This window comes from Enhydra lutris, unplaced genomic scaffold (genome assembly GCF_002288905.1).
Source record: "Enhydra lutris kenyoni isolate GAN:26980312 unplaced genomic scaffold, ASM228890v2 scaffoldscaffold20, whole genome shotgun sequence".
Taxonomy (NCBI): Eukaryota; Metazoa; Chordata; class Mammalia; order Carnivora; family Mustelidae; genus Enhydra; species Enhydra lutris.
This window is the reverse complement of record NW_019154104.1, coordinates 19,100,032-19,115,349: the sequence shown is the minus strand read 5'-3', so window position 1 is coordinate 19,115,349 and position 15,318 is coordinate 19,100,032. Positions and strand designations below refer to the sequence as shown.

The following is a 15,318-nucleotide window of genomic DNA, read 5'->3' as shown; positions in this document are numbered from 1 at the left end:
TCACACTTCATGTGGCGGTGGTTGGAAGCAGTCCGGTCTGATAGCCCAGCAAAAGAACAGACTTAACAGACTCCCCCAGCTCTGACCAGCCCTACCCTTAATGTCTTTAATGGGAGCCACCACCCATCTTTGGGCTCACTGTGAGGAGGATTAGACTACTGTCCTGTCTCCCCCCTCCCCCCAGGTACCATGCCCCCCTTCTAAGACTTCTCTATTTCCCACAGATTCCAGAGCCCCCTGTATGCCATCCCTTCCTCTCAGCTCAAAGCTGTGCAGGGCACAGGCTGGCATGCCCTTCACTATCAGCCCTGCTTCGTACCTTCTAGTGGACCCCAAGCTCATGACTATCACAGAGCTTCTCTGAGGGAGCCTTCCACTCTCCTTCCAGCAGCACTGCTCTGGTCGCATTCAGGAGGCAAGAACACCATAGGCAATGGCAGGCTTTATTAGGGGACCGGGTGGGGAGGTATGGGCAAGCCCCAGGGAAAGCACGCGCAGTCTGTTTCCCCGAGCCTGCCCTTTGCAGGAGTGGTCCCTACCCCTAGAGTTGGGCCTTCACAGCCAGACTGATGAAGTGCCAGGCGCCCCCTGGTGGTGGTGGTGAGACACTGGAGGGAAGAGGTTGGGGGCAGAGGTCTGGTGAAATTTCCTTTTTAGGTGCCACACCCCGGTGACACGGTGAGCCCCCAGGGGAATCAGAGGGCCCCCAAACCTGGGAGGGGACTGTCTTTGAGGTAACTACTTACCCTGGTTCCTCAGGGACCAGAAACATTTTTGGTTCTGGCTAAAAGCTTAGGCAATCATTCCATGTGTTTTGTGAAGTCACAGTGGACGGTGAATTGAATGGACCCTCAAGATGAAAATGCAAAATGGTAAATAGGACAAATGCCTGAGAGGGGAATTGTAATGGGTACAAAGTGTGGTAGTGGCTCCAGTCTGGAGGCCCATGGGGCAGGCTCCCCTTTCCACTCTGGTGGCCTAGCTGGGGAAGGGAGCCCTTTACTCTGTTTTCAAAATGACTAAGTGGCACTAAGTGACTCCCTCTCCCCTTATACTTATCGTGATTTCCGTCTCCTGCCTGCCTTTGTTTTCCCATCTGAAAACACGAAGGTAGGGGGCATGGTCAGGGTGGGGAGTGGATCATCCTATCCCCCCCCACCTCGCCTCCTGTCCACTGCAGCTGCCTCCCCGCTTTCCCAGCCCCCCACCCCATGCAGGCAGAGCCTGGGAGCGGGAAGAGGCCCCCTAGGTACACGGCTAACGTGAGCAGGCTGGGTGGCCCTGGTCTGTGTCCACTGAGCCAGTGGACCCGTATCCTCAGATGAGTCTCCAGAGATGTCCCACATGGGGCACAGAGCAGCTGCTGAGTCACGAGAGCTTGCAGTCCACTCAGCAGGCCGTCAGGAGCTCAGAGCTCAGGCTGCGGAAGGCACCTGTAGCCCGGCAGGTCTGCGGTCAAGGGACAGAGAGCTGTTGGCTGGTGGATGGAGAGCAGATGGGCGGAGGGGTCCGAGCTGCCCAGCCGGGTGAGCTCTCCTTGTCCCTCCCCCTTAGCAGTGACCAGAAAGGGTCTCCAGAGCTGGCTGGAGGCCGCCCAGGCCCTTCTGGGCAGTGGTGATGGTTACAACAACGCCCAAGAGTGGTGCTGAGCGGTGGTGGGAGGCAGCTGCCCTGCCTTCTTCGCCCAAGGGTCACTGCTGAGATGGGCCTGCTCTGGGTGACAGGCAGAGGGGAGAGAAAATCCAGACTAGTCCAGCAGCTTCCATGACCCACTCTGGCCCCTCTTACCCCCCCAGTTTGCTCCACTGGGTACTGCTGAAAAAGGGGTGTGCCTTGAGCTTGTCTACACCACCACCTCCGGCGCCCAGGCGTCGGGCAGGATCGAACTGCAGCAGCTGTGGAAAAAGCCCAGTGGGCTTGACGGGCCTTCCCAGCCCCTTCGCTGAGGCCTGGGCTGACCTGGGGCGGGAGGCGGGGTGGGGGTCCTAGCCGCCACTCCCGGCCCACGAAACCCCAGTGTTGTTGGGATACCAGCATATGCAGATTTGTTGTCCCCATTCCCCCCCTGCACCCGCAGACGGCAGCCGTGGGGCTGCTGGTGGTGCCAGGGCTGTGCCCTCCCAGCTCCTGCCCTCCCACCCTAGAGGCTGCTGCCTCTAGGCCAGCGTAGCTCACCTCGGTCAGGAGGGAGGCCGCGGGGCGGCTGAGCCACTCAGGCAGCTGGAGCTGTGTGTGGGGCTGGATTCCTGAGGGGTGGCTCTGCGACAGGGCCTGGGAAAGACAGAGAGGGGGTCAACCCCAGCAATGTCTGTCCGTGCCAGCGGCAGCCAGGCTTTACTCCCCTTGAGTCACGGCCCATGGGGATGAGGAGGAGGGTGGTGTTCTGCTTTGGAGCTACTACCTGCCGCGTGGCAGAAGATGCCTGACATCCCTTGTCCGTAATTTCCACCACAACCCTCAAAATAAGTTCTAGGACCTTCATTTTAAAGTCAAGAAGCAGGCTCAGGGAGGTAAAGGGACTTATGCTGAGTTCAGGGTTTGAACCCAGGGCTCCCTGGCTCCACGCCCGCCGGAAGCATCCATCTTGGGTCGCATTCGGGGCAGGCGCTCTGTCAGGAACAATACCGGAACTTGTCTCCTTATGGAAAGAAAATCTCCACAGCAGGCCATGGAATGCCACCGTCAGGACCAAGGCAGGAGCAACCTGTGCCCCAGAACCCTGCAGTGCTGGAGCACGGAGAGGACTGTCGGGGGTCAGGCAGAGCTGCAAGACGCAGGAGGAAGGCCAGGAGCCCTGGGCTAGAGAGACGGTGGGAGGCGGAGGGGAGAGAACCCCACCCGTGGGGCTCTCAGAGACTCTCTAGCAGACACACTTCATCCGCCCCCGTCATTTCCTGCTCAGCTGTAGTCTGGCCTTTCCTTTGCTGCTTGGCCTAACCAGCCCCCGTGTGATGCTGTGCTCACGGAGGAGCACACAGGCAGAGCCCGCCGTCCCTCGGCCAAAACTGGACCTTACAGCCCAGATGGCTGGGGGTGGGGGGGGAGATGCCGTGGCCTTCCAGGGATGAAGGGTTGTGTCCAATCCCAGCCTCCCTCCGGAACACCCAGGTGTTCTCTGGAAACCTTCCCTGACTATCCCAACTCAACTCTCATTTACCTAAGTTGAGGACGGTCTCACTAGCTCTAGCTGCTAGGGTGGCAGGTGCGCTCAATGTGCCCATGGCCCGGGCGGGAGCGGCTTCCCAGGGCTCTCAGGGCCTGTGGGGGCAGCTATGGGGGACGGGGAGGGGGAACAGCCAGGTCTTGGAAAACCAGGTAGCCTCAGCCCCGACCCTGGCTGGCTGGACAAAGCTGAGCCCATCCTGCAGTCTGGGACACCCCCAGGGCCCCACTCCCTGCCCAGCTACTCACGGTTCCCGTCAGCATTTCATAGAGCAGAGACCCGAAGCTCCACCAGTCACAGGCTTCCGTCAGCTCAGAAATCCCCCCCACCTCTGTGGCAATAAGAACACACGTGTCCCAGCCTCACCCAACAGGGCTGGTCTCTCTACCCTCCTCCCCAGACACGGCTCGTTCCCTCTGCCGTGCTAAGCCCCATGGCTCCACCCACAGAGGCAGCCAAGACCTCAGGCCCCAGAGCCCCTCCTCCCCTCTTGCCTGGGGCACTGTAGAGATTGTCCGCGGCCTCCCTGCAGTAGTGGGGCTCCACCTCGGACCACTGGCCAAAATACGTGAGCCGGATGTGACCTTCTCAGTCAGCGTGCGTAGGGAGGACAAAAGGGGAAGAAAACTTGTGTTTAGTCGTCCTGGAGCAGGTGGCATGGGGAAGGGGACTCCAGGGCTTCCCCCACAGGCCCAAAGCAGGAGCCAGTGGCTGCACTGGGCAGAGCCTCCCTAGGTCCCCTAAGGCCCAGGGACAACCGATATTCCTACGAGCCGCTGCCCGGGACTCAGGCTCAACCTTGGCCGACTAGACTCGGCGGGGTCCCGCATGAAGAGGCCGGGGGAGGCAGGGGAAGCAGACGGCCTCAGGGGTCCCTGGGACTTTGAGGACCTGTCCTCCTCAGTCTGGGGGTGGGGTGAGGACAACCTGATCCCTCCTCCCTGGCCTGGGCGCCTACCTGCCTGGTCCAAGAGCAGGTTCCGGGGGTTGAGGTCTCGGCACAGCACCCCCTGCTGGTGCAGTGCCTCCAGGGCCAGCAGGGTCTCCGCCGCCCACTGCTTCACCTGCTCCTCCTTCACTCTCCAGGCGCCCCAGCCGGACCCTGGGCGGGCCCTAGCCACTAAGGGGCAGCTCGGACTCCTGCCTCGGCCACAGGCCCCCAGCACCCGGACGGCCCCCTGATGAACCCAAGGGAGCCCCCAAGAGGGCCTCACGTCCGAGCTCTGGCCTGGTCGACGCCTGGCTTGGAGGTGCGGGTGGCCACCTGGAGCCTTCGGAAAGTCCGAGGGGCAGGAAGTATGGGTCCTGGCGGAGGGGTCGCCTTCAGCCTCCCTCTGGGGCGTGACGGGCGGGGTCTCCCTGGCTAGGGGAAGTCTCTGGGAAGTCCGTGGAGGCTCCAGAATGATTCTGTCCTGCAGGTGGGTGCGTTCCTGGGGGAGCAGTGCTGGGGTCTGGAGGCCGAGGGGTGTGGTGAGTGGAGCCTTCATCCTCTCCGGGCTGGAGCCAGATCTGCCCCCAGACTGTTGGGGCTGCTCCTGGGAGAGCAGGTGTGACCAGAGAGTGCCTCCTGGGCCGTGCAGAGGAGCAGTGAGCATGGGGACAGGGGAGAAGAGGAGCATGGACCCCAGGTCCCCAACTCCTGCCTCCCCGCTATCCACCATGGTCTTCACCTGTGCCCCTCCCTCACCAGCCCGGAATGCCCTCTGTTCTCCCTCTGACTCGCCCAGAGGGGACCCGGCATCACAAGCTGGCACAAAATTGGCGCGTAACCCCAAGGGAATTGTGAATTATTATTCCTACCCTTGGTTTGTGTGGTAGGTTCACCCGTGCTCAAAATATTATAATTTTTTTACTTTTTAGGGAGAACAGTAGGATGAAATTTAACCAAGTAAAAAAGGCCAGGCATGGCCCTGTAGTGACTCTATGTCATGGCCCAAGGACATGTCCCTCATTTAAAAAAACAAGACAAAACAAAAACCACTGTACTAGGGGTAATGGGTTCCATGGCCCCACTGCTGTCCTCACTACCTCAGGCACCACCGTCCCATGTGGCCACTCCAGAGAATGGGCATTGACTAGAAAAATGAAAAGAGCCCAAACTGGAGGAAATGGTGGCACAGGGGACATCTGCATCAATGCTCTCTCCCAGCCCAGGACATGAAATTCCTCCTCAAGATGTCCCCTGCCCCATCCGGGTCCCGCTGTCCTCCCCCAGGAAACCTGGGTCCGCTGCTCAGCACCGTGCCTCTAGCGCATTACCCCCTCCTCATGCTTGGTGTTTCACGGAGATGAAAGAGGCCAGGCCACAGCCCCGAGGTCCCCTCACCTGGCACATGCTCCAGCTGCAGGAAGATGGAGTCCTCACTCATGAAGTAGCGAAGCAGCTTGGTCATGTAGGGGACACCGTGCGGGATGATGGTCAGTCGCTCCCGGTTCGCCACAGGACACCTGGACAGGCTCTGGGGAGAGGGCAGGCAGGTCAGCGCGGCCCAGACCAGACGGGACGTCCTAGCCTGGCTTTAGGGGCAAACAGGTGATGGAGGTTAGAAGCCACCCCGGGGAGCAACCGCCTCCCTCCAGTTCCTGACCGGGCCCTCACCCCTGCTCCCACCTCAGAATCCAGGCCCTCCACCCTCCGGAACAAGGAAGAGACAGTACGTGTGTCTGTCTGGGAGGCAGGGGACATGCTCAGCTTTTAGATTGGAGGGAGCCTGGTCTCCAGATACTGGTTCTGGGCAGGAGGCTCCTCAGAGGGGTAGGCGTTTCCAAGAGCAGTGAGAAGCCCCGGGGAAATGCAGGATGGCAGGGGACAAATATGGCACCTGCCTTTACCACGAAGGTCCCTCCGGTCACTGGGTCCTGGACCAGCTGCACCTGCCAAGGTCCAGGAGGCACCAGTCAAGGCACAGGCTAGTTCCTGGGGCTCCAGGGCCCAAGCCCCAGCCCCCCATTTCCTCCACCGAGGCCACCTCACTCCCAGGCAGGGAGGAGAGCAGGCTATAGTGGGGTAGAGTGTGCTCCTGGCCCCCCACTGAGCTGACGCCAACCCTGCCCTGCTCAGCCCCCTTCGTTAGACCTGCGGCATTAGCTCTGGTGCCAGCCCTCTGGTGAGGGTGCCAGCCCTCCGACCACAGGGTCTAACTTCCTGTCTCTCCACTCAGCTAGGAGCAACGTGAGAGCAGTGACTCCCCTGTCCAGCTCCATAGTCCCAGAGTCCTGCACGAAGCAGGGAGACCCCTCACCCGGGTGTGGTGCGTCGTCCCTCCTGCGGGGTTTGAGGGTGTCCTGACTGGGCAGGACCTCAGAGCCAGTCACCTGTTCTGATCTCTGACAGGTGAAGCAGCTAAGGCTCTGAGAGTGTAGCCCAAGGTCACTCATGGGCTGGGTCGTGCCTGGGCACACACAGGCTTGGCACGCTCATTTGGGTCCCTTCCCCTGCCTGCCCCTCCTCTTTTTTAAAATAGTCTTTCTCTCTGGAGGCGTCTTTGGAGAACAGCCCCCTTCTCCCGTTGCTTTTGGTCTGAGGCAGAAATATGCCAATGGCTGGGTCCAGGTGTTGTCTGGAGTGGGGCCCTTGACTCGTCTCTGTGGTGGGCAGGGGTGGACCCCAGCCACAGGAGGGAGCAGAAGCGTGCCGGGACAGGAAAGCTGAAGATCTGGCTGGGTGAGGGGCATGTGGGGGCAAGCCCAGCACCCTGATGCTTGCCTCCTTGGCTGGCTGGCTGCCTGCCCTGGAGGCACCCCCCCTTGGTGGCAGATGGGCCCCGCTGTCCCCCCGAAGCCAGGCCACTGGGCAGTCACAAAGGCTGCAACCTAGGATTGGGGTGGGAAAGGGGCACTGTGCTTAAAACCTGGGCAAGTGAATTGATTTTCTCATCTACCAAACAGGAATTACAAATGCCCACCTTCCCTCATTACTGGTTTGTTGAAGCCGTAAATAGAAAGGCCCTTTGTCAACCCACAGAACGGGAGAAGATATTTGCAAATGACACTATAGACAAAGGGCTGATACCTAAGATCTATGAAGAACTCCTCAAACTCAGCACACACAAAACAGATAATCATGTTAAAAAATGGGCAGAAGACACGAACAGACACTTCTCCAAAGAAGACATACAAATGGCTAACAGACACATGAAAAATGTTCATCATCATTAGCCATCAGGGAGATTCAAATCGAAACCACATTGAGATACCACCTTACACCAGTCAGACTGGTAAAGATTAACAAGGCAGGAAACAATGTGTGTGGGAGAGGATGTGGAGAAAGGGGAAGCCTCTTACAATGTTGGTGGGAATGCAAGTTGGTGCAGCCACTTCAGAAAACAATGTGACGATTCCTCAAGATATTAAAAATAGAGCTTCCCTATGACCCGGCAATTGCACTACTGGGTATTTACCCCAAAGATACAGATGCAGTGAAAAGAAGGGCCATCTGTACCCCAATGTTCATAGCAGCAATGTCCACAATCACCAAACTGTGGAATGAGCCAAGATGCCCTTCAACACATGAATGGATAAGGAAGATGTGGTCCATATATACAATGGAGTATTACGCAGCCATCAAAAAGGATGAATACCCAACTTTTATATCAACAGGAATGGGACTGGAGGAGATTATGCTGAGAGAAATAAGTCAAGCAGAGAAAGTCAATTATCATATGGATTCACTTGCTTGTGCAGCATAAGGAATAACACAGAGGACATTAGGAGAAGGAAAGGAAAAATGAATTGGGGGAAATGGGAGGGGCAGATGAACCATGAGAGACTGTGGACTCTGAGAAACAAACTGAGGGCTTTGGAGGTGAGGAGGGTGGAGGGATGGGTGAGCCTGGTGGTGGGTATTAAGGAGGGCACGGATTGCATGGAGCAATGGGTGTGGTGCATAAACAATGAATCCTGAAACACTGCATCACAAACTAATGATGTACTGTATGGGGACTAACAACACAATTTAAAAAAAAAAAAAAGGCCCTTTGTGGGCACCTGGGTGGCTCAATCAGTTAAGTGTCTGCCTTTAGCTCAGGTCATGATCCCAGGGTCCTGGGGTTGAGTCCCGCGTCAGGCTCCCCCTGCTTCTCCCTCTCCCTCAGCCTGCTACTCCCCCTGCTTATGTTCTCTCTCATTCTCTTTCTGTCAAATAAATAAATAAAATCTTAAAAAAAAAATAAAGTCCCTTTGTTCCTATAAAGGCCAGGAGAAGGCCAGTTACCACATTGGCCACACAAACTGCCTCTCTGAACCTTGTTCAACTGCAAAATGGGATCACGGCCATACCTCCCTTAGGTCAGTAGGGGGAACCTCTTCCAGCAGACAAGTCTAACGGTGGCCTGTCCCTGCCTTGCCACATGGCCTCCCTCAATAATCTGTAGTGACTGTTCCTAACATTGTCGTAGGGAAGCCCCATGCTGGTTACAGAGCACTTACCCTGCACTAAATGCTTTATAGAAATTACTTAATTTTAACCCCACAGCCCTACAAGTTGTCATTAGTGACCCATTCTATTGATGAAGTTCAGGTTCAGAGAGATTATGTTACCTACAGTCCTACTGCTAAAAAGGAGGTAGACGTAGGATCTGAATGCAGACAGGGCTGATCCCAGAGCCCTGGAGACCTAACTGCAAGGGGGGCACAGCCGGGTGACCAGGGCACCTGCCCTCCCCTCTGGGCCTCAGCGCGCTCCCCAGTCAGTGTCCTTCCTGGGGCAGCAGTGACGCCTGCCTTCTGACCACTAGAGGGCTCTCCTCTAACAGCCAGAGATGGAACCCAGCCTGGTCTCAGCTCCTTGACCAAATTTGGGCAACGTTTGAAAAAGCAAGAAAGAAAATTCTGGGGTCATTTAGGAGAACCGAGTTTCCCACAAATACTGACACCCTGGATAATTCCCCGCTATCCCTTGCCAAATGGGATTCCCTACCACCTTGCCCTGGCCAAGGTCCTCTCAGAGAGAGTCCAAAAAACCAGCGGTGAAGACTGGGGAAACCAGATTTAAAACTTGATCAGTATACTGGAACAAGTGTGTTTAATTATATATATATATACACACAAATATACATATGTATACATATATATATATAGATTTTAAATACACACATGCATGCATACACACAGACCCCTAACTATTTAGAAAGAATTAGACCAAAACATTAATAGCAATTATCTTAGAGCTAGGTAGGATGGTGTGGAATATATATACCGTTTTAAACTCTTCCCTCTTTCGTATATGAAGAGCAGAGGGGCATTTTTCCCTTTAAGTAAGCAAACAAAAAAATCCTTCTCTTTTGCTCAGTGCTATGGGGGACAGAGCACTAGCTATTCACTTTACCGTATGAACCTCCATTTCATTCTCTATAATATAGACAATTATTAAAATGCAGCACTGCCCAAGGGCACCTGGGGGGCTTAGTGAGTTAAGCATCTGCCTTCAGCTCAGGTCATAACCATGGGATCCTGGAATTGAGCCCCGCATTGGGTTTCCTGCTCAGTGGGGAGTCTGCTTGGGTCCCTCCTCCCATCCCTGCATGTGCTCGCTCTCTCTCTCAAATAAATAAATAAATCTTGAAAAAAAAATGCAGCACTGTCCAATAGAGCATGAAAGAAACATGGATCTGCACTGTCCAACAGAGAAACCACTAACTGTACGAAAAGCTTTCAAGCCCTTGAAACGTGGTTGGTGTGAATGAGAAGCAGAATATTCAATTTTAACTAATCTTCACTTCAATAGTCTTATGTGGCTAATGACTAGTGGATGGGGCTGCACAGTCTAGTGCTCTCTCCCTGGGGCAACTGGAGGGTTTAATGCAACAGTTTTGCAAATGAGAATGTGCCTTACTCATGTCAGATGAGTGTTGCTTTTTGGAAGGTAGAAGGTAGTTCTGGGCACCCCTTTTTCACCTTTTCATAAAGGGATTTTCTTTAAGATACCCACTGAGATCTTGGGACGCGGAACAATGAAAACTTCAGTGAAACACAGCAACCCTTTCTTTGAAAATGGCCAAAGTATCAAAATCCCAGGAGGTTTCTCTCTCATGGAGCAACCAAGTCCAGAAGTTCCAAACAGATTCTCTGACTCCAAGGCCTACAGGCGCCTGGGACGGGAACCAAGGGGGCAGGGCAGGGCAGGGACAGGAGCAAACCCAAGGACCAGTGTCCCATTAAAACCAGCAACCCCCCTCACCCCGACCCCTTGCTGCCACACGAGAATATGAGCCAGCATTTCCAGATCTTCCAATTTTGCAGGAGAAGCAGGCTATCTGGACTTCTATGTGAAACCTGCCAATTTTCAAATGTTGGTAAGGAATGATAATTTTAAAAAACACCCCTGTGTTTGAGCCAAAATAACAAGAAGTGACTTGGATGGCCTTTTTCTTCCCCATGCCTGGGACCTACATGAGGCTCAGCAAACACGTGGTGATATCTCTCAGGCCCCCCATGCTCCCTGAGAGCAAACCCCTGGGTATTCTAGCCAGGGACCTATCCAGTCCCTGCCCCTCCCCACCCCTCAAGTTCCCAGCAACCCCCTCTCCCTGCTAGTACCTCCTTAGCCCCTAGGCATCCCTCTCCAGCCAGTTCACCTAACAACTGGGCATGGGTGAGGGGGGAACTCCAGGCTTCCTGAGCAGGCCCTTGGCCCAGCCCTGCAACCCCCCCCCAAAGGGGCTGCTCGCCTGTGCTGCCCCCTCCTGCCAGGATCTGCCCCTGCAGCACATTCAGGCCTAGCTGCAGGGATCTGGGTCGGGGGGGTGTGGGGGGTGGGGATGGGGGGGGGCAAGGCTAACTTCTCTCCTAATTTGGGGACCATGGTGTTCCTGACTTGGAAATGCCCCTGGAAAGGGAAGCAGGACCTCAGGAGGGAGGTGGAGTAGGTGAGCCGAGTGCCCCAGAAAGGGTAAGGGTAAGGAAAGAAAGACAATCTCAAAACAGAATGGTTGGGCTTGGCCTTAATGTGTGCTTTCCATACGCACAGGCCTCAGAATATTGGATTCTGAAAATGCTTTGCATATATGTGTCCCGGGGTCAGACAGATTCGGGAAATTCTATCACAGGCCTCCTTCTCGGAAACAGCACGGTATACATTTGCATCCCCAAAGCTCGGCAAACTCCGATAATTAAAAAAACAAAGTCGGGTCACTGTAACTCCCTGTAACCCACACCAGTTGGACCTGGAAGCCCCCTGTCCACACCGCCTATCGGTTCAGTGGGATCCCACGTGAGGAAAAGGTGGCGGCTGTCTCCTCCTGGTGGGTCTGCGGGAGCCGCTGTGTTTGGCCGGGGCCCGCACAGCCCAGCGAGTGCCGCTGGAGGGAAGGCAGATGGAAGCCGGCCGGCCCTTGGCTGACTGACTGGGGCCCGTTCCAGAGACCCAGGGAAGCAGCTGGAGCGCGGCTGGGGGACGGGAAGCCTGCACGCCTCCCCGCCCGCCCTTGTCGCTAGCATTTAGAACCATCAAACACGTATCAAATGTTTCAGCGTGTGCCAGGCCTTTCCCAAAAATTATTTCATTTTAGTTCCCACATGCCCCCTTGCGGGGGAGGATTCTTACCCGGCTTACAGATGAGGAAACCAACGGGGAGGTGAAGGGGTTTGCTGTGGCCACACTGGGCATGCAGCAGGCGTCCTCTATGGGCTCCCAGGCCCGGAAAATCCCCCAAGACGTGTTTAAATTACAGACTGCCTGAGCTCAGCCCTGGAAATTCTGACTCCACGGGCCCGGGGTGGGGCCCAGGCATCTCTTTTTAGGAAGCTCCCCCAGGTGATTCCGATGAACAGCAGTTTGAGAACCACGTAGCAACTGAGTAGCAACTGCTCAGGTGTGGCCTGGGTTGGGGCAGAGGGCAACCGAATACTGGCTCAGATCTCATCTGACCCAACTGTCTGGCCTTCTGGTTCTCCCGCTCTGATGAGTGTCCCACGTTCAGGTTGGAATGTTGGCTCCTATCCCCCTGCCTGCCCCACAGGAGGGAAAAGGGCCTCAGGCGGGGTCAGGATGAGGGTGGGCAGGGGAAGGGCAGGGGATGGGCAGAACTGTGGAGGCCCTTCTGGGCGCCGGGACCCTCTGCAGGACAGGCTTTAGGAGAGGAATGTAAAATTCCACCACAGGAACTCCTCAACCATACTCAGGGAGTGGGGGGATCTCCAGCAGGCCTGCAGGCCTGGGGTGCAGAGGGAGAGTGGGTGGGGGCCTGTGGGGAAGCAGAAGGGGAGTGAGCGGGGCAGTATGTGCTGGCGGGGGCCCTGGGGACTGCCTTGCTGGCTTCTGTCTTGAATCTCTGAGGGAGTGGCTCTCTGAGCTCCAGGCCATGGAAAAGGGGCTGTTGCCTCTTCTGCTCCCCTTTTCCTTTCCAGGACCCGACTGATGTGTGCTGGGGGGAGAGAAGGGTTGGGAGCCCTGGACACAGCTGCTCTCCTCCCCTGGGCCCCGCTGACCCCTTGCCAGCCCTTCTCCCCACCCACCACCCCTGTCTGCCTACTCCATCTCCTTCAGCACCAGAAGCGGGGCCGTCGGCTCACTCACCTTCTCGATGACCCCGACCACCCTGCAGCCCCTCAGCTGCTCCAGGGCAGAGCTCAGTGTGCGGATGGGCCGGAGCCTCAGTGTGCTGAAGCCCTGCAGAGATGGGAGACAGACCCCAGACTCAGGGCCCAGCCTTCCTCAGGCACCGCTTCCTCGCCAGGCCCTCCTCCAGCTGTCAGGACAGTAGGAGGCACTAGAGGGCAGACCTGAGGTCCCTGGAGCCCAGGCCTCATAGGGAGGGAGAAGCTGTCCCTGACTGGCAACGGGCCCTCCCCAGCCCCGGGTGGCCACACCGCCCTCTACACTCACCCCCGCCCCCCACCAACCCCCCCTCCAGGACCCAGGGAGTCCTCAGGCTTCAGATCCCGTCTTGAAAGCCCCACCCAAAGGAGGCAGCCACTCCCAGGGGTGGGGAAATAACCCGGGCCCATGTGGGTCTCAGGGAACATGGCATGTGGCCCAGGCACCTGCTTTGGGAGAAAGCAGCCTAATAAGACGCAGAAGAGAAAACACATTTCCAACACTGTGGTGCATTTCTCGAAAAACTCCGAGTGTAAGCGGACCCATGTGGTTCAAACCCATTCAAGGGTCAGCTGTGCTCCCTGAGGCCATTCAAACTTCACCAGACAGGGGAAACTTCGAGTGTGTACACACGGAGCTTGTGTACGAGCCATGTGTGAGAGTCTGGAGGGGTGTGTGTGTGTGTGTGTGTGTGTGCGCGCCCTGTGCGGGGGTGAGACTGGCCAGGAGATGATTCACTAAGTGTCTGAAGATGAAGGAACTAGCTGGGTGTGGGAGATGGGGGGAGCCAGTGGGATAGCAGGGGGACAGCCCTGTCCCTGGCACGCAGCCCAAGACAGGAGGTGACAGCCTTCTGGCCTGTAGGGAAGTGGGGCTCAGCTCTCTCCCCCCAGAGTCCCCAGGCCTTTGGGGAGCCGGTCTCCTCACCGTGCCAGGGCTGGCTCCCCCACCCAGGTTCTTCTGCAGGTGGCAAGTGAAGATCTCCTCGGCCCGCCGCAGGTACTTGGTAATTTTCAGCTTCACAGCCTCACATCGCTCCTTGTTGGGGTCGACTGTGGGGTAAGGGGGTCACCAGGATCCACCCTGGCCCCGGAGGGCTGGGGTTCCCACTCCCGCCGCCTGCCCTCTGCTCTCCAGCAGAGAGGGCGCCTGCTTCCGAGGCTGGTCTGCAGACCGTGCCCCCACTCGGCGCCCCAGCCCTCCTCTGGGTGGGAGACACACCCTGGGGAAAGGAGCAGAGTGGGGATTTCCATGTCCGTTTACAGAGAAGGAGACAGAAGCTCCCAGAAAACACCCCTCTGCCATCTCTGACACCCAGTGTGAAACGGCCAGAGTGGTGACTGGAAGAGGAACGAATTCACTGGGCAGTCGGAAGGCCCGGCGGTGGGGGGGTCTGTGGCAGAGGGGTGGGACCTGTGAAGCAGGGCCTGACTCCTACTGACACCTACCCCCGACCCCCACTGCCCTCAGGGGCACCTGGCCTCAGGACCAGCCTCTCCCCTGGAGAGACAGTGCCTCACTTTGCCCTGAACAGGCTGCTCTCTCTTTCTCGGGAGCCCCAACGGTTCAAACCTCAGCTCTGCCAATGAGAGCTATGGAAACTGAAGCAAGTAATTTAACTGCCTGGTGCCTCAGTTTTCACATCTGGAAAATAGGAATAAAAGTAATTCCTCTATACGAAATCGACAACGCATAGAGTTATTCCCATTACTGGGAGGGAAGCCCTTAGACCAGGGTCTGGCATATAGGAACCGGCTCGCACAGGCGTCCTTCCCAGAGGCCCCGCTCGCCCACTCAGCACAGACAGACGGAGGACAGGCTGAGCCCCAAGCCGACCCTTCTGCAGTGGCTCCCAACCCTGGCCGGTCTGGCCCTCACCGTGCACGCCGCGCAGCAGCACGTCCACGCCATTCTGGTAATGGTTGAAGGCGGCCTCGTAGTCCTCACTGACATCACGTTCCAAGGCCAGCCGGATCTGCGTGGCGGCGTCCACCAGGTAGTCACGCTTGGTCATGTCAGGGGCCCCAGGAGCCACCAGGTTGCGAATCTGCTCCAGGTATACGCGGGCCTGAGACCGAGCTCGAGAGCAAGGCTCAGGCTCCAGGCCAGGTCCCGGAGGGCACTCGCAGGCCACCAGGCTCATGGTTGCAGCCCTGTGCTGGTGACCTGAAATAAACAGACGCCCCAAGGAGGCCACGGCTGGGAACAACACCCTCATCTGTACCCTGCTTTCCTCCACTGGAGACTGGGAGACTAATGTTCACCTCCAGCGGCTGGAGGGATCAGAGCTGGTGCAGGGAACATCCCTTTACTGGGCAGACCTTTTCTACATGGTGATAATAGAATAATAACATGCTCGGGGCTCCTCCTTTCAATTCAAATTCAGATCAACAGGTATTTCGTGAGCACCGGAGAGAGCTGAGGATATCTGTGATCCAGAACGTCCTTCCTGGGGTCTCAAGACAAACTGGTGTCTCGCACATGGTAAACATATGTTGACTACATGCCAAGGCTGTTCCTCATACTGTTCCCTCCATCCTGCCTGTTCTCCTGGTCATACTCCTCCTACAGGAATCTCATTTATCCTTCAGGGTTCAGTTCAGTGGCACCTCCCTGAACA

The 15,318-nt window shown here is 56.8% G+C and overlaps 1 protein-coding gene across 1 annotated transcript; it reads right to left on the bottom strand.

The window, feature by feature from the left end:
* Positions 1–815: 815 nt before the first annotated feature.
* On the bottom strand, positions 816–14,843 carry LOC111148510 (ribosomal protein S6 kinase like 1). Its single transcript, XM_022505119.1, has 10 exons — positions 14,577–14,843; positions 13,626–13,750; positions 12,678–12,770; positions 5,990–6,037; positions 5,490–5,622; positions 4,122–4,730; positions 3,658–3,747; positions 3,412–3,494; positions 2,176–2,271; positions 816–1,895 (listed from the first exon to the last, which is right to left on the bottom strand). Exons 1-10 carry the CDS (start codon positions 14,839–14,841, stop codon positions 1,785–1,787), a joined length of 1,653 nt encoding a protein of 550 aa, XP_022360827.1. The 5' UTR covers positions 14,842–14,843; the 3' UTR covers positions 816–1,784.
* Between the last annotated feature and the right edge of the window lie 475 nt (positions 14,844–15,318).